Below are 18649 nucleotides of genomic sequence, written 5' to 3' on the forward strand. Positions count from 1 at the left end.
CACAAAGAATCAACACCATGGAATTCAAGGATGTCAACTGGTAAGGAATTAAGATTTTACATTAGTTTTAATGTGCTGGAACTTGAAAGGGTCAGCAGGAAGCACTGATAATCTTCTCAAAGCATACACAAAGACACATGGAAATAAAATTTCTTGTTAGCATTCTGCATAACTCATTCATTCATTCAAAACAATTTATTGAGCACCTACTACCTGCTGGACACTGTTAGAAGTGCTCTGGATAAAGCAATGAACAAAACTAAATTCTTGTCCTAGCAGAGTAATTCTAATGGGAGAGGATAGATGGAATAATGAACAACTGGAATATCACAAAGTGCTAAAGGACATACCGGTTCTCTCCAAAATTAGGCTTGATCAGAGGTGAGTCTATGTTCCTATGACTAGGTAAAATCTTTACACAAATTCCCATAAGGGGAAACTGGACTATAACACAGTTTTATCAGGGAACGAAACTGCTCTTTTCTGGACGTTCAGCTTCACAGTCATCAGTAAAAATGTTAATATTAAGAGTAACTTCTAACAATAAGGCAGTAATAACATGGCCACTATTGATTAGCTACCACCAGGCTGTGTTAGGCATTGTGCTAAGCAATTTACGTTTCAATCCTCAAAACGACCCCCCAAGGTGAGCATTTTGTCCCATTTTCCAGACAAGCAAAATGAGTTTCAGAGAAGCAGTCACTCATCCGTTAGCGGCAGACCTGAGGCTGGGATGGAGAGGACGGTCTCCAAAGCTTTTTTACACTACCGTGGTAGGAAAAGCGATGAAACACGTGCGAAAACAATAAAAACGATCGGGGCTGCAAATTCAGTAGGCGAAAAGCGAGAAAGCACAAGGAAGAGAACTACAGAGAACGCGCACGAGCTCCAGCGCGCGGAAACGACGCCGGGAGGAGGCGCCGGAAGTCAGGGCGCGGCTTCCCGACCTCACACCGGAAGTAGCTCCTCAGCGCCGCCGACAGATCGTCGCGGAGAAAGTAGCTTTGGGGTCGAAGGTGCTGGGCGTCCACGAGATTGTCTGAGTTCGCTCCCAAGCGCATCTGCAATTCAGTATGTCTCACCCGTCCCCCCAGACTAAGCCCTCCAACCCCAGTAACCCCCGAGTCTTCTTTGACGTGGACATCGGAGGGGAGCGAGGTGAGCAGAGTCTGCTACTTGGGGAGTGGCCCCGAGGAAGCTGGACTTACCAGGATTTGGGCGACTCCGAGGGTGGCGTGCGGTTCGGCCAGGGGCTGCACTGTGATGCGAAGGGGATGGCTCCCTAGACTGGACTGTTGGAACAAATACTGATTTCCAAGGCTGGGTGGAGCCCGCGCCCTTGTACCAATACCATCGGTCGCGCGGAAGTTTCTGGAAATTTCTGGTTTGGGGATTGTGGCGGCCTTTAGTTTATCTCTCCTGATTTGGTTGTACTTCCTCGCCACCTTGCATCAAGCAGGCATGAAATAAGGTTGTTTTATGTATGTAGTGGGACATTCAGAAAACTGTGATAGGCGTTTGTTGAGTTCCGGTCACGCCATGTCTTTTGCCACGCAAGATATATATCAGCAGCTGCCATGTGGTTTATAAATAGAGCGACTTTTGTTTGTTGGTTTTTCTAATTACCTATTTTTAACTTAGAGGTACCGTCAGATTGGTGAATATTTTCTGTTTTGGCATTGGGAAAAAGGAGCTCAATGTAGCAATGTGGTTGCCTAGGCTACGTCAGCGGCTCCGAAGCTCCTAGGGTCTTGTGAATTAGCGTATCGATTTGTAACTGAATTGCTCTTGTAGAACGGGTTAGGTTTGTGGGGCTAGGCTGTGTTAACGCAAATACTAACGGACACATGAGGATTTAGGGACCCCGTGGATGATTATGGACGCACATGTACATTTTGTTTTGAAATTAGCGCGAGATTTTACCTGCCTTAGGAGCTGTCTAAAATGGGAACAACTTCACATTTTTGCTTGAGCGGCTGCATTAGGCAGATTCCATAGAACACAGAGGCTACAGCTATACTTAAAATTCAGCCAACCTGACCACTCAAAGGATATTTAATTTTCTCCTATTGGTTACTTGGTGGTTATAATTTCTGAGTACAAGTTAGAAGAAATTACTCAGAATTTAAAACCATTTGCACTTCATAGTGTCCCTTATATGGTGTTAATCTTCTGACTACTGTACTTATGATCCTTTGTTAAGATGTAGAAAAGTAATTGCTTCAGATTCATTAAGATACATGACACTTAACATTAGACTAAATTTGAATGTTAGAAAAATGACCAAAAAAGAGAACTTGGTATTTCAGTCACTAGAATTTTACCAGCTCCCCTTTTATCATTTGCATATTTGGTTGTTTGCATACTGACATAATTTCATTTTTTATTTTAGTTGGTCGAATTGTCTTAGAATTGTTTGCAGATATTGTACCGAAAACTGCAGAAAATTTTCGTGCATTGTGTACAGGAGAAAAAGGCATTGGACCCACCACTGGGAAACCTCTCCATTTCAAAGGATGTCCTTTCCATCGAAGTATGTGTAAAAATTTGAATCTGATTCTTTTTTTTTTAATGCTTATTTTTTTTTTTTTTTTTTTTTTTAATTTTTTTTTTCAACGTTTATTTATTTTTGGGACAGAGAGAGACAGAGCATGAATGGGGGAGGGGCAGAGAGAGAGGGAGACACAGAATCGGAAACAGGCTCCAGGCTCTGAGCCATCAGCCCAGAGCCTGACGCGGGGCTCGAACTCACGGACCGCGAGATCGTGACCTGGCTGAAGTTGGACGCTTAACCGACTGCGCCACCCAGGCGCCCCTTTTAATGCTTATTTTTGAGAGAGAGAGTGTGTGTGTGTGAGAGAGAGAGTGTGTGTGTGTGCGCGTGCACGTGGGGAAAGAGCAGAGAGAGGGAGACAGAAAATCTCAAGCAGGCTATCAGCACAAAGCCTGATGTGCAACTCGAACTCCCAAACAGTGGGATGGTTCCTGACCTGAGCTGAAACCAAGAGTTGGACGCTTAACCAACTGGACTACCCAGGTGCCCCTTGAATCTGATTCTCGTAAATAATTCTGTAGGCATTAGGGAAGAAAATACCAAGTGATAAAGAGTGAAAGTTAAAAATTACTGCTGGTTTCAGGAGGATGCTTTGACATCTGAGGCAGTAGCTCAATTTCATAAAGGTTGGGCTGTGAAAAGTGGAATTCTGAGAGTGTGCTAAGGTTTACTTAGAAATGGAATGCCTTAGCTTCACCAGACATCTGGCTCTTCACACCAGTGGGATTAGATTGAGAAAAAAGGGCGTGCTATGATAAAGAAACAGACTTTATTTTTATTTTTTATTTCTTAAAGTTCACTTATTTATTTTGAGAGATAGTGCATGTGTGTGTGCAGCACAAGCGGGGGAGGGGCATAGAGAGAGAGACGGAGAGTCCCAGAATCCCAAACAGGCTCTGCGCCTACAGCTACACTCACAAACTGAGATCACGACCTAAGCTAGATCAAGAGTTGGATGTTTGACCGATGGAGCCATCCACATGCATGCCCCAAGAAGCAGACTTTAGCTTGACTGATGACAAAAAAGTTATACCTAGTAGTGGACAGGATTGCCTGGGAAGGCTGTAGCTGATTGAAAGATTCAGTGTCTTGGTATTATTTTAATCAAAAGATGACACTTCACAATGCCTGTCACCCTTTGTTTAGTGATTATTCGATGGTTCCCTAGTAGGCTCTAGGTTCCATGAATTCAGGAACTAAATCTTTTCATCGTTTTGTCTTCAGCATACAGTATAGTTATTAAATAGGCACTCAATAAATATTTGCTTAATGAATAAATAAGTTAAAGCATAATCATGAGTAGTATTTTTAAAAGAAACTTAGGAAAAAATTGTTGATTATAAAATATTTAAATGTTTTACATTTATGTTTAATAAAATACTAAAATATACTAATAGAATGTAGTATTCAGAAGAGAGTTGATGTAGGAGGCCTGAGACTGCTTTCCTTAGAAAGGTTTGCTTGTAGGATGGCCATTAGCTGGAGTTTAGGAACTTGGCACTTGAACGATTCCCTGAATCATAATGATGGTTTACTGTGCCTAGATTGTTTGTATACACACTTTGATTTATGCTGAACATCTGATTTCCTTTTGAGAGTCTGAAATTTTGGTACATGGCTAGGTAGAGAGTAACTGCATGATCAGCCCTGATGAAAACCCTGGATGAGTCTGTAATGGGCAACAACATTGTGCACATGTTGCTGCATTTTTTTTTTTTTGCTGGGGGAAGAATGTGCTATATGACCTCTCATAGAAGCAAGAGAGTGTAAGGAAGCACATGGATTCCTCCAGACTCTGTTTATTATCTTTTTCTTTTATCATCTAGTTGTGTATCTTTATTACATTATTGTAATGCAACCAAATGCTGAGGCCCATGAATCCTAGAAAATGTCTGAACATGGAGGTGGTCTTGGGAACCTTTGACACCAAGTGGTAATACTTGCTAAAGTACTTCCATTATTGTATAACAAATCTCAGAATAATTGATCTTATTTAGTAGACTTTAATGAGTAACGTGCCTAGCCATGTGCATGGTGAAAAGCAGTTGCTGTACTTAAGAAATTGTTTCCTAGAAGAGACAGATCATTATAATATGTGTTGTAAAGGTAGAATCAAGATGCCGTGGGAGGAAAATTGATGAGATCCAACTTGGGAGTCTCAGTGACAGTTTCATAAGGAGGTGCCATTTGAACTAATTCTTTGAGTATTAGTGAGTGAGCAGGCAGTAAAAGTAGTTTGGACTCAGACTATGAAAAGTCTTTTAAGAGTTTGGAGTTGTGGGGATGGGTGGGGAAAGACAGGAGAGTGCTAAGACTAGAGTCATGTTTTAGGAAGTTCATCTTTCTCATTACATGTTCATTAGTTAACATTACTATAGTCATCCATATTTTAGTTTCTAATAGCTGTTTTCCTTTTTTGTAGTTATTAAGAAATTTATGATTCAGGGTGGAGACTTCTCAAATCAAAATGGGACAGGCGGAGAAAGTATTTATGGTGAAAAATTTGAAGATGAAAATTTCTATTATAAGGTAAAGTGGGCAAAAGGGAATGTTTATTGCTAATAGTAAAGGTTATTAGATGTCTGGGATACTTGTTGGACTAAGAACCAATAAATGTTTCAACGTGTGCTTAGATTCTCCTTTTCTTGTAAAAGGTATCATATTTGTAAATATATATTTAATATATATTTACTATTTTTAATATAGAAAAATTTGATCCACTAATTTTATTTGGCAAAAATACAATGGTTATGCCTGTGAGATCCAGGTTTACATACTTCAGTAAAGCCAATGAGTTTTTAAGAGTGGCCACCATATGGCAGAATTGTTTCCAGGAAAAATGTTCTCATTATGAGAAGGATGGTAACTTGTGCATCTTTATGCTTGAATTTGAAGAGCAACAAAACCATCGCTAATATCCAGGATGTCAGGGGATTTGCAAAGTAACGGATATGTTCATGTCCAAGCTCCTAGAGGACATTAGTGGTGCCTGTGCCTTCTTATCTTCATTTTCCCAAGATGTAATTGGGGTATATTGCATCATTCAAGTTGTAAGAAGGGACACGTAAGTACAAAAGTAAAGTAATATCTTTGGAAATGAGGAATATGAGCAAGGTAATTAGGATAATTTGAAAAGAAATTGTCATCAGTCTTTTAAACAGTATTCATTGGCTGCAATTGTATGTATTTAGTACTGTCACTGGCACCAGAGGGTTTATAAAAATGAATGGCTTTGATGATAATTTAAGATCTTACCAGGAAGACAAGATTAAAACACATGGGACAACTGGAGAATAAATAATATGCAAATTAATGCTAAATTGATTGAGACTTTATATATTCTAGGAGACAGGTATGATTTATATATTCTAAATTATTAGGGGAGACATTGAAGAGGAATGGGTACTTAAACTGGGCCTTGCAGGGTGGCCAAGACTTGGTTAGACAGGAACTAAAACATAGATGCCAGTTTGAAGGATATGAGTGAGGAAAGACAAAGGCTTTCCTCAGCCTTTGCATGACCCGACAAAAATTTAGAAAGCCTAAGGATAAAGTGGAAAGATGAAGACATTGGGTTTCATAGAATCTTTGAATAGGTTGATGCCAAGTAGAAATTTGATTTTGAAATGTATGCAGCAGTTTGTTTAGGTCATTCTCTGGAATGGTTCTCTGAAGATTCACCTGGAGTGAAAGCCATGATGTTTGTTTGTTTTTTAAGTTTTATTTATGTATTTATTTTGAGAGCATGCGTGTGTGTGTGTTTATGTGTGTGTGTGTACACGCACGCGTGCGCGTGCACGTGCATGGGGTCAGGGCAGAGAGAGGGGAGAGAATCTCAAGCAGACTCCACGCTGCCAGCACAGAGCTGACCTGGGGCTAGATCCCACAAACTGTAAGATCATGATGTGAGCCAAAATCAAGAGTTGGATGCTTAACCACTTGAGCCACCCTGGTGCCCCTGTTTGGATTCTTCTGAGATTAGGAAAGCACCTAACGAATATTTTGTCTAAATTGAATGTCCCATCACTGTTCCCACTTTATTGATGTGTAAAGGAGGAATCAAAGTGTAGGCTCATAAAAATGGGAAGACTGTTTCCTGTTCTCAGACTGTTCCCTGTTCTCAGAAGAGAGCATTCCTTATGAAAAGAGGGCAGAGTACAATCATTAGATTTCCATAATGCAGCATCTTCATCTTAAGTTGAGATACAAACATGTTCTCAAAATGGCCTGTTTAGAAACCTGCCCCCCCATTGTTTTCATTATTTTATTTGGTTTCATAAACTTTTCTTAAGGTCTAAAAAGTGATTAAGTGCCCCATGTTTGTGGATTAAAGGTTGCAATTTATACAAAATAAAATTACATTGTTTGCTCTGAGTAACATTAAAGCCTGCCCTAGTTTTATGTGAATGGTCAGTGAAAGAATAATTCAGACTAGGACCACTAACCTTGGTTTTCTTTTAATGATTTTTATTTCTACAGCATGACCAGGAAGGTTTATTGAGCATGGCAAACGCAGGCTGCAATACAAATGGTTCTCAGTTCTTCATCACAACAGTTCCGACTCCTCATTTGGATGGGAAACATGTGGTATTTGGTCAAGTAATTAAAGGAATGGGTGTGGCAAGGATACTGGAAAATGTAGAAGTGAAAGGTGAAAAACCTGCCAAAGTAAGTAAAAAGTTATAGTGAGATATACTTGTTATCTTAATCACTGCCTTAAACATAAGTAAAAGGATCAGGTGATTATTAGTTGGGAGAATGTTAGGATGACTTTTGGTATTGAAGCTTGGATTGCCACTTTTTTTTTAAAACTTTTCTACAGTGGGAAAGATGAGATTAGGGTAGCTTATAAGGAGATTTTTATTATTTCAACTTCAATTTTGGTGATTTTTTTGTAGGTTTCTTAACTCTTTCTATACCTGCAAAACTTTGAATCAGTATGTACAGTAGTACATAGTAGGAAGAGGACAGGAAACCAAGAATCCCGTCTAGACTCTGCCATTTAACTGGTGGTTTGGCCTTGATCTTGTTATTTAAGTTTTCTTGGCATGTTTCCTCATCCTGTATAAATTACTTGAGGGTTTAGACTAGATTATATAACTCTGTAAAGAACCTCGTATTTTACATGTCCTTGAATCACAGTGGCCAGAATACTACCTAACCTAGTTGGCAGGGTTGTGTGTGGGAGCTGGAAACTGAAATACTTAGAGGAGATAGACTGTTTCTCATTGTATGACGGAAACAGTAGTAAACTTGAAAGGACATGTCTCACCGAAAGAAAATTATATAGAAAATGATAACATTTCCAACTATTCTCTGTATACTGAGCCGCTAAATAGCAGTAAAACACTTTCATAAAATAGTGACGTTGTATAGTAGAATGTATATAAAGGGCATTATTGTAATCAGAGCAGATAGATGAGACTTCTGTCAATCTGTCATTTTAGAAGTGACATGGACAGTGTTGCACATAACTTATACCTGTATAGCTTTTAAACCTAGATCTCTTGTTTTTAATCTCATTAATATGGTAGTGCACCTCTACAATTTAGGATTATTTTTACAGTTGTGCGTTATTGCAGAATGCGGAGAATTGAAGGAAGGGGATGATTGGGGCATATTCCCAAAAGATGGCTCTGGTGACAGTCATCCAGATTTCCCTGAGGATGCAGATATAGATTTAAAAGACGTGAGTACTTTCAGATTAGTCAAACTTTATTAAAAATAGTACTAAAATTTTGAGCTTTGTATCAGTCTGTCTTAATGATAGAACCTAGCATTTAGCTACATTAATTATTAAAATGCAACATATTTGTATTTTTTTTTATACAGGTAGATAAAATTTTACTAATAACAGAAGACTTAAAAAATATTGGAAATACTTTTTTCAAATCCCAGAATTGGGAGATGGCCATTAAAAAATATACAAAAGTTTTAAGGTAATAAAATATTTTTAGTAAGTTAATTTTAATAACTTGTAACTTGAATTATAAATTGAAATTCAGAGTTGTTTATTGTCTTTTGGGCAAAATTACTTTGTAGAATAATAACCAGGTGTGTTGAAATAGTTGCATTTCTTTTGTTTCCTTTAACTTCTTATTTTGAAAATTTCAAAATACAGGAAAATTGAAAGAATAGTATGTGAATACTCATGTACCTTTACCTGTTTTCACTAATTTTTAACTTTTGCTACATTTGTTTTTGTAGAATCATTTTGAAAGGAAGTTACAGATACCATGACATTTACCCCTTCAATGGCTTAGCAGATACTTCCTAAGAATCAAAAACATGCTTTCACATAACCTTCTGGACCACTGAAAAAGACCCCCAGAATAATATTGATCCAATAATATTGTCTAATATGTAATCCATGTGCAGATTTCCCTAATTATTTCACTTGGTTTTGTGTCTCTAGTCTCCTTTAATCTTTGGTAGTTCCTATTTTACATTAGGTTTTCTAAGTCATTTGTATTTTGTGCAGTCTTAAGTCAGTTGTTTTATGGAATACCACCTGTATTTGTTTGCTCCCTCAAGATTATTTTGAGGTTAAATATTTTGGCAAGACCACTTAAATCGGTGGTGTTGAATATTTCCTATGATACCACATCCTGAAAGCACATGTCAATTTGGCCTATTTTGAGTTTTGGCATTTGGTTACAGTGGCATTAGCCAGATGCTTGTGTCATAAAAGTACCTTTTCCTTTTGTAAATAATAAGTACTTTGTGAAGTGATCCTGTGAGATTGTGTAAATATCCAGCTCCTAATCTTTCTTTCATCCAGTGGGTGTTAGCATCATTGAAGATCTTTGCCCGAATCAGTTATTACATTGATGGTGACAGAACTGATTTTCTAATTTATCATTCATAGCTGGCATTCTAATGTTTGAAAGAGCCTCTTCCCTCTGCCCCGCCTCCCTTTTTAGTACCACTGTAGATCTGTGTTTTTGGTTTTTTTTTTTCCCAGTTCAGCTTGTTACTGTACTCTCCTTCTTTTTGATGTTCAAAGGGTTCCAATTTGTCCAGTGGAAGCCCCCTTCCTGTATCTGTTTGACATGTTCCTATTAGTCTGTGAGCACTTGCTTGCTTTCACAAGGTGTTCTATGTTCATCTTGTTTCTTGATTTGGTATTAGCAGTTTCTCCAAGGAGCCCTGGCTCTTTTTATTGGGGGATTGATTTTAGAAACCAGATTCTAAGAGCCAGGTGTGCTCATCATTTCTGGGCCTTCTTCCGTGGGCAGAGCTAAGAATTGTATTAAAATACAGTTCAAAGTCAATAGTTCAAAGTCAACAAAGTCAGCTGTATTAAAATACAGTTCAAAGTCAACTCATTCTATACCCTCTCCTACAGTGAGAACCTTGGCCCAAACATAATTACATTGGAACGTAAATAATGGAGATTGTGAGTTTTAAAAATTGGGACATGTTAGTAGTGCATGATTATCTTTAGATTTGGGGATTGTTGCTAAATTGGTTTCTTTGAACACTTTTGAGGAAAAAGTTGGAACAAATAAAAATAAATCTTCTAAAGGAAAATAAAATTGTGATCATTAAGAATATTAATATTAGCATTTGATGAGCTTTTTATATCAGAAGTGACATAATACTTTTTGACATAGTTGAAGGAGCAGGTTAAGTCGTATGTGGCGTTACATGCCAACTTTATTAATGTATTCTCCAGATACGTGGAAGGTTCAAAGGCTGTTATTGAGAAAGCAGACAGATTGAAGCTGCAACCTATAGCTTTAAGCTGCGTGCTGAATATTGGTGCTTGTAAACTGAAGATGTCAAATTGGCAGGGAGCAATTGACAGTTGTTTGGAGGTAAGTCTCTTTGACATCAGACTTTTTGAAGGAGTTGGTTTATGATTTATCAACTTGAACAAAAACAATTTAATATACATTAATATATTTTATTACATAGGACCTAATGAGACTCGATGAAAAAGTTCTTTTATCTCTAAATACTTTGGACTTTCAGTTCTTCCTGTTAATCCATTCATTTAGCTTATACATTATGTAACTTAATACCAATGAAGATATTTTCCTTTTCCCTTCAGAGCACAGTATCAGCTCATTTATTCATTTTAACATATTGAGCACTTATTGTGTGCTAGGTATTGGAAGACAAAGCCAGGAATGATTAAGATTATGGGTTGTGGAGCCAATCAGACTTGGGTGTTTTTGTTAGACTTCTGTTACTAACTTTGTGTTGGGCAAGTCCTAATTTTAGAGAGTTTTAACATCTTTATTATTTATTTATTTGCTTATTTTAAAGTTTATTTTTAGAGAGAGAGAGAGAGAGAGAGAAAGAGAGAGATGGCATGAGAAGGGAAGGGGAGGAGAGAGAGGGAGAGGCTCTCAAGCAGGCTCCGTATTGTCAGCACAGAGCCTGATGCGGGACTCAAACCCACAAACTGTGAGCTCGTGACCTGAGCTGAAGTCAGGAGTCAGACATTTGACAGACTGAGCCACCCAGATGCCCCAACATCTTTATATTAAATGAAAGTAATACTTGCCTTATGGAATTGTTACAAAGATTATATAACATGTAAGAACATTTAGCACAGTATTGGGCATATTTTAAGCACCTAACAGAGATAGGGTGTTTTTTTTTTTTTTTTTTTTTTTTAGATATGAGAGAGACAGAGAGAGAGAGGTAGAGAGAGAGAGAATGTCAAGCAGACTCTGCACTGTCAGCACAGAGCCTGAACTGGGCTCCAACTCACAAATCATGAGATCATGACCTGAGCCAAAACCAAGTCAGACATTTAACCAGCCGAGTCACCCAGGCACCCCGAGATTAGGTGTTTCAGTTAAAAGACTCATACTCTCAAGGAACTTTTTATTTGGCTGAAGAGGGAGTCAGTTTCAATTTAGGGTCATCAGGATTTACATAGGGAGAATGGCTACTACTGAGACACTCAAAGGTCACCTGTCTTCATGGGGACATCCAGGGATACTGACTGATAAAGCTAGATAGGTGGCAGCATTCCCTCCTTAATCGAGCAATTATGACATTCTTCCTATTGCATAGTTGAAAAATTTTCCAAACTGTGTATTTTAGAAAGACCCATCTCCAGTAATTTTTATGTATTTTGCACATTAAGCAATGTAATTAAATCAGCTATGCCCAGAGTAAGTAGAAATCAAATGAGATCTGGGGTGCCTGGTTAGCTCAGTTGGTAGAGCATGTGACTCTTGATCTTGAGGTTGTAACTTTGAGTCCCATGCTGGGTGTAGAGATTACTTGAAAAAAAATTTTTTTTTTTAATGAGATACTAATTTGGTAGGATAGGTAGAATAAGGGCTAATATATTTAGAAGGGAGCATACAACAGGAAAAAATTTATCCAAGGAAAAGTTTGGTCTTCACTCTGGGTTTCTTTTCTTTCTTTCTTTTTTTTTTTAAATGTTTATTTCTGAGACAGAGAGAGACAGAGCATGAGTGAGGGAGGGTCAGAGAGAGACGGAGACACAGAACCAGAAGCAGGCTCCAGGCTCTGAGCTGTCAGCACAGAGCCCAATGCGGGGCTTGAACTCACAAACCATGAGATCATGACCTGAGCCGAAGTCGGTCTCTCAACCAACTGAGCCACCCAGGCGCCCCTCTTTTTTTTTTTTTTTAAAGTAGTCTCCACACCCAATGCGGAGCTTGAACTCCTGACCCGGAGATTAAGAGTGGCATGGTCCACTGACTGAGCCAGCCGGGTGCCCCAGCTCTGGATTTCTTTTGGACCTTTGTGAGGCAGATAATAAGCCTTTTGCAGTAAGATCTTAGTATTGACCTTTAGAAGATGTGAATAAACAAAATAGGTTATTTCTAAAATGTTTGTTTCAGAGCAGAGACCTATTAAGTGTTAACTACTGCTCCTTAAAAAAACTCATAGATTGCAAGTAAAGAGTGTAACAAATTTTTATTCATGTTTTTCTCTGATAATTTAGGGTCCAATCAGGAGATAGAAACTATATAGTAATTTGAAAAGAGAAAGTTTAATATAAAAGTACATGTAAGAGGAGATTGGAATAATGAGGGATTGGCTAGTAAAGAGAATTCTGAAGAATATGGGAATAGCAGATATATATCTGTCTGCCATATATAAATATATGGAGCTGGGATGGAGCCTCAAGGAAAAGTCACCTCTTAAGGGCCCTTAGGCTGAGATCCGTACTTCATTGGAGAGGGCATAGCTGTGACTTACTGGTGGCAGAGAAGTTTAATGGGTACCATACTTGTGATTCCCTGTAGTGCTTAGGGAAGTTGCCTGCAGGGAGCTCCTATTGACCAAGTAGTGCTGTTGACCAAGTTCAGTGCAGGAGCCCAAGAGAAATGCACTGGAACCTGCAAGAGAAACAGCTTTTCTCATCCGTGTCCCTTTAGTGCCCTCTACTGACAAAATGTAATGTGCCGGCTGGCAGAGGGTATTTACAGGGTTCATCCAACTCCATTATCACAGAGCAGTAAAGGGTTGATTTGTAGCTGACTGGCAGTAAATTGAAATCTAGCACATATATTTAATTCTTAATATTTAGATAAAAATATTAATTTTACAATTTTTTTGTAGGCTCTTGAAATAGACCCATCAAATACGAAAGCATTGTACCGTAGAGCTCAAGGATGGCAAGGATTAAAAGAATACGATCAAGCTTTGGTAAAATTTTGTTCTAAATTTTAATTTTTTTAGACAACCACCTTCATAAATCATACATCTAATTTCTTTAAATGTTTTTTTTTTTTTTTCAATTAAAGGCTGATCTTAAGAAAGCTCAGGAGATAGCACCAGAAGATAAAGGTAAGTTTGTACTTTTTATAGTGAAACTTCATTTTGTCCTGTAAGAATTCACCTTCATAAACCATTGTATTTTTTGCCACTTAGAGACCTATTTGTTCAACATATATTACAGAATGTCTGTTATTGGGCTAGGCATTGGCCATACTGCAGTGAACGTCAAGATCCCTGCTCTCAAGGAGCTTACATTCTGGTCTCTCTTCAGAATATTGATTTTCACACATCTGAATACTATTTTTCTATCATATCATTTGAGATCTGGTTCCTATTGCTGTAATTCTAGTTGAAAGCACAGCACTAAAAGATAAAGTATTTATGATGAATTTAATGTTTGGGACCATTCATTAAGCTGAATGAGGCCATAATATAAGTATTCTAGTTACTGGATATGTTTTAGGAAAGCTATGGAAAGTTAGAGCACAAAAATCTGTTTTTCAAATAATGCCTGCTACAAATAGTGATGGTAGGCCTAGGTATTAAAATATATCTTCAGTTTCTTATTACTAAAGTAAAATAGGAAAGGCACTGCTTTCAAATTGACAATCTTCTAAAATTATGTTTCATGGTTTTTGTGTTTGTGTGATGTTTGCTCAGTAAAATATTCTGTTAATAGAGCTCAGTTACTTTATGGACAAGAAGAGTTTTATCAACGGCGGGGGCGTTAACTGTCATACTAAAACATCAGTTTGTTGGGCATCCTCATTTTTTGGATGTTTTGAGAAATAACTCCTATTTACATATTTATTTTACAGCTATCCAGGCAGAATTGCTGAAAGTCAAACAAAAGATAAAGGCACAGAAAGATAAAGAGAAGGCAGCATATGCAAAAATGTTTGCCTAATAAGGAATTCAGTTTTACTTACATATGCATTGATTGTATAAAGGCAATAAGAAAATTTAAAGGTTTCTGTCTGTTATAGATGATCCCTGATGTGTTTCCTTTGATACTTCAGTTTCTCATTGTTTACAGTTTAGGAATACTGAAAAGGGTTCACTCTTAATAAAATGGTGTTACAAAATACAGTGAAGTTGGTTCTTTTTAATGGCTATTCTGCATTAGTTACAAAGAATAATGGTGTCCAGCCTGTTTCTAATCTCCTAAAGATACATCTGTTGGATAAACAGATTAAAGCTTAAGTTTGTATACTGTTTCCCTTGATTCTTTGATATATTTCTTTGTGGTTGGTTTTTGTTGGCATTTTTATACTTACATATAATACAGATATACATGTTCAGGGGTTGGCAGACTTTATCCAGAGGGCCAGAGAGTAAATATTTTAGGCTTTGTGGACCATTATCATCTGTCACAACTACTCAGTTCTACAGTTGTAGCCACAGACAGTATGTAAACCACTGGGCATGGCTGTGTTCCAATAAAACTATTCATAAGAAAAGTGGTGGGCTGGATGCTCACCTCTGGTCTAGAATAATAATACGTTTATACTTGAAGTCTTGAATTTGACAAGTGCAATATACATTAAAGGCCAATAGTGTATTTGCTATTGGTACTGAATCTCTGAAGAATTAAAGAGGTAAGCAGATGCTACCTTATTGATAAGGTTTTATGTAAGAGGCGTATTCATAATTTTTTATGGGACAATTTTAGGTGTAAGTATAAAATTTTTATTTCGTTGATAATTTTATGAACATTCTGATCAGTAATATGTGGTAAGATAGTTTGACAACCTGTTGACTTCTAAATGTTTAGTTAGCTTGCCATACATTTTAAAGAAACTCTCACAAGTGCCTGCAAATGAAATCAGTTGCAGTTTACATTCCATTGTAAGCAGGTCCTCCACCGCCTTCAGGTACCACCCAGTTAATATTCTGACTTGGATCTTTAATATCACATGTTTTACAATGCACACAATTCTGAGCATTTATCTGTAACCGAAATCCATCACCTTGTTCCAAAGGTACAAATTCATAAACTCCTGTAAGGAAAAATAAATAATACTATGAAGTGCGTATTTTGACTTTTAAAATTCAAACGTAGAAATTGAACCCCTGCAAACACTACAGAAACCTTAAAGGTTTGTTTTCTGAATGTTTACCCATAGAGAATATTATGAAGATCTTGGTGTGTGCCATTGCTGTTAGTATAAATTATAGATAAAAGGGGCGCCTGCGTGGCTCAGTCGGTTAAGCGGCCGACTTCAGCTCAGGTCATGATCTCACAGCCCGTGAGTTCGAGCCCCGCGTTGGGCTCTGTGCTGACAGCTCAGAGCCTGGAGCCTGTTTCGGATTCTGTGTTTCCGTCTCTCTGACCCTCCCCCGTTCATGCTCTGTCTCTGTCTCAAAAATAAATAAACGTTAAAAAAAAAAATTAAAAACAACTAGTTGTTAATATTAAAAAAAAAATAAATTATAGATAAAAGTAGAAGGTACAGCAGTATTGGCTGAGTTAGTCTTACTAACAAGGGAACAACATTTAGCAGTTTTTGAGCTCCAATGTTACATGTGTGCTACAACTGAAAAGACAAATTACATCCAGTCCTTCCCCCTTGAAGAGTTTAAAACCAGTGTGATGACAAATTATTTAAAAGTAAAGTCAAGAGACAGTTGGGGTGCCTGCCCTCAGAGAGCTTATATTCAAATTCTAGTCCCTCCAGAATGTACTAATTTTCATATATCTACATACTATTCTACCATATCATTTGAGACCCAATTCCTATTACAATTCTCATTGAAAGTTCACACTAAAGGATACAGTATTCAGGATGAATTTAATGTCTGGGACCATTTCTTTGAGCTGAATGTGGCTATACCCTAGTATTTTAGTATATATACTCTCTGTGTATGTGTGTGTAGGAGCAGCCATGACAGAAATGATTTTAAGTCCTGTGAACATGGAAAGAGGTATTCTTTGATGTTCCATAATCCTTATCTTGGTCTGAGGATAGAAAGGGAAAAGTTTTTTTGACAACTGTCATCTGAATTAGGCTTACCAAAAAATCCCTATTATTTCAGCACTGATAGAATAAGAACCATAAAAATGAGCTTTCTAAAGGAAGCTGTATGTAGGGGGTCATTTACAATTTCCATGCAGTGAAAATGGTAGACTTCCAATGGTAATGGAAGTCTATTACCAACATGGTTAAAACAAATATTTGTGTTTTAGGAATGGATGGAAATCACATTACTGACCTGCAGGGCAAAATCGCTGTTCTGGTCCATCATATATTGACAGATTTCTGTTTACAGGAATACTGTCGTCCTTTAAGGTTAAATGTGCTGGCTGGTCATGTTCATGATTAGTACCACTTAGGGCCACAGATGACAAAAGGTCAAAGCTGATCTGTCCATCAGGTTTTGGATACTCAATAGGTGTGCAGTCCTTGGCTGGCTTGAGCTGATCAGAGTCAGAACCTTAAACCATTTTGAGAAAGATGTTTAATAAAAATAAAACACTAACATAAAAGTACTTTATCAAACATTTTTATGAAAACTTGAAAATACCCTACCAAAGAAATAAAACTTTAACCCTCTTATGGTAACAATACACTATTAAAAATACTGAGTTCATTATTTCTCTACTAAGACAAGTTCAAAACGTTAAATTTACTTTCTCTACTACTTAATGGATTACATTCATGAGGTTAAAAAAAATTTTTTTTAAAGGTAAGCTCTACCCCCATCATGGGGCTAAAACTCATGACCCCAAGATCAAGAGTCACATGCTCTACCAAATGAGCCAACTAGGTGCCCCCATTCATGAGCGGCTAATGATTTAATACTCATACTCAAGTATGTTGGAATTACCTTTATGTTTTAGAGTCCATGGCTCCATTCCTCTAAATATCCAGTAAAAGATTCCAGTGTAAATCATCCCTCCATATACACCCAGTATTCCATGGCAGGATGGTCTTATATTTCTAACAGAATATAGCTCTTTCCACACCCATGATTTCTTCAAATTGTCCTCATACTCAGTTACATGGAGTCCTTTTATTAAAAACATGAAGTGTTAAGTGTCAAATTACCTCAAGGAGTATAAAATACTTTATCATGAAGGTATTTTGCTGCTGAAATACTTGATGAGTGAATCTTAAATAAATTTAAACAGGTGGTCATGTGAGACCACATCTGAAGAATCTTTCCTGTGTAAATGTTGGCATCTTCCAAAAAAGAATACCATTTGATATATGTTGTTAACAGGCAGTAAGTCATTTGATTTCTTAAACTAGTAGCGCAGAAAATCCATTTCAAAACTGAATGAACCTGAAATGGTTACTTACAAAGTTCATGCTACTATAAAAGTGAGACATTTTATAACTGATTAAATGAAACACTTCCACCTGTTACAAGTTGAATTGTGTCCCCACCCCCCCCCCCCCCCCCCAAAAGATTTTGAAGTCCTAACCCCCAGGATCTCAGGATGGGTCAGAATAAGGTCACTGCAGATGTAATTAATTGAGGTCATATTGGAATAGTGTGGGTCCTTCATTCATCGACTGGTGTCCTTATGCACATGGAAGAGAGGTGAAGATGGAGGCAGAGATCAGAGTTATTCTGCCACAAGCCAAGGAATGTCTGGAACGATCAGAAAGCTGGGAGGGGTGAGAAGACTAGAGGCAGCAGAGTAAGGTCCCATCAATGCCTAGAGAACTCAGAATAAATTCCCGTTGTTTTAAGCAGCCCGGTTTGTGGTACTTTATTGTGGCAGCCCTAGGAAATTGTAACAATACCTAAAACTTGCTGCATGCATTTAACTGGTTCTTAACTGTCACAAACTCCATAGTGACTATACACTTCCCAGTCACAATGTTGCCTCTTCTGGCTCCATTCCCTCTCCCTCAGGCTGTCCTCCTCAATCTAGTCTTTGGTGATCTACTTGCTTCAGTATCATCTATGTGCTGGTACTGTGTGTCAAGAAGGTGAAAGTATGGCTGGTGGTCCCAATAAGGAAAGATAACTTGGCAAGAAAATTAGGAAAAAGCTTCCACTGCTCAACAATTACACTCCTTACCTATTCTGTTCTCCTTGAAGTAGCTTCTTGCCTTGTCTATGTTCTATCTATCCCCTTCCTCTTCCACATCCTAGGCCTCCATTTCTACAAAGATACTTGAAGGCATAATCAGGTTTCATACTTCTACTTGGAGGAACACTTGTTATTTGGAATTCTAAGGAATAAGGTTTATTTATCAAATATCCGTTGAGTTGCTACTATATGCCAAGTATTTGGGATTCATAATGAACAAAGTCCCTGCTCTGCTGAAGCATTCTCTGCAAGAGGCAGGAGATAAAGTTGATAATAAGTATCTTCCCAACAGGGGGAGAATACTATATAAAAAACACTGTGTGTGTGTG

The 18649-nt window shown here is 37.8% G+C and overlaps 2 protein-coding genes across 2 annotated transcripts in view; one reads left to right on the forward strand and one right to left on the reverse strand.

Annotated features, from left to right (window-relative positions):
* Positions 1–943: 943 nt before the first annotated feature.
* On the forward strand, positions 944–14362 carry PPID (peptidylprolyl isomerase D). Its single transcript, XM_045464439.1, has 10 exons — positions 944–1158; positions 2393–2533; positions 4977–5083; positions 7034–7222; positions 8121–8243; positions 8387–8493; positions 10233–10374; positions 13115–13201; positions 13300–13342; positions 14092–14362. Exons 1-10 carry the CDS (start codon positions 1074–1076, stop codon positions 14178–14180), a joined length of 1113 nt encoding a protein of 370 aa, XP_045320395.1. The 5' UTR covers positions 944–1073; the 3' UTR covers positions 14181–14362.
* The window catches only part of ETFDH (electron transfer flavoprotein dehydrogenase), a 33858-nt gene continuing 28411 nt past the window's right edge, over positions 13203–18649 (reverse strand). The window contains exons 11-13 of the mRNA XM_045464424.1: positions 17102–17284; positions 16487–16708; positions 13203–15273 (exon numbers count right to left, since the gene is read on the reverse strand). Of these exons, the coding sequence (XP_045320380.1) occupies positions 15110–15273; positions 16487–16708; positions 17102–17284 (569 nt within the window). The 3' untranslated portion in view covers positions 13203–15109. The remainder of the gene's footprint in view (positions 15274–16486; positions 16709–17101; positions 17285–18649) is intronic.

The sequence above is a fragment of the Leopardus geoffroyi genome, chromosome B1 (assembly GCF_018350155.1).
Source record: "Leopardus geoffroyi isolate Oge1 chromosome B1, O.geoffroyi_Oge1_pat1.0, whole genome shotgun sequence".
NCBI classification, from domain to species: domain Eukaryota; kingdom Metazoa; phylum Chordata; class Mammalia; order Carnivora; family Felidae; genus Leopardus; species Leopardus geoffroyi.

Excerpts from the sequence above, each read along its gene's own strand:
- PPID (XM_045464439.1), top strand. The coding sequence starts at position 1,074 with ATGTCTCACCCGTCCCCCCAGACTAAGCCCTCCAACCCCAGTAACCCC. Across the intron at positions 1,159-2,392 it reads GGACATCGGAGGGGAGCGAG|TTGGTCGAATTGTCTTAGAA; the intron begins GTGAGCAGAGTC and ends TTTTTATTTTAG. Across the intron at positions 8,494-10,232 it reads AAATATACAAAAGTTTTAAG|ATACGTGGAAGGTTCAAAGG; the intron begins GTAATAAAATAT and ends TGTATTCTCCAG.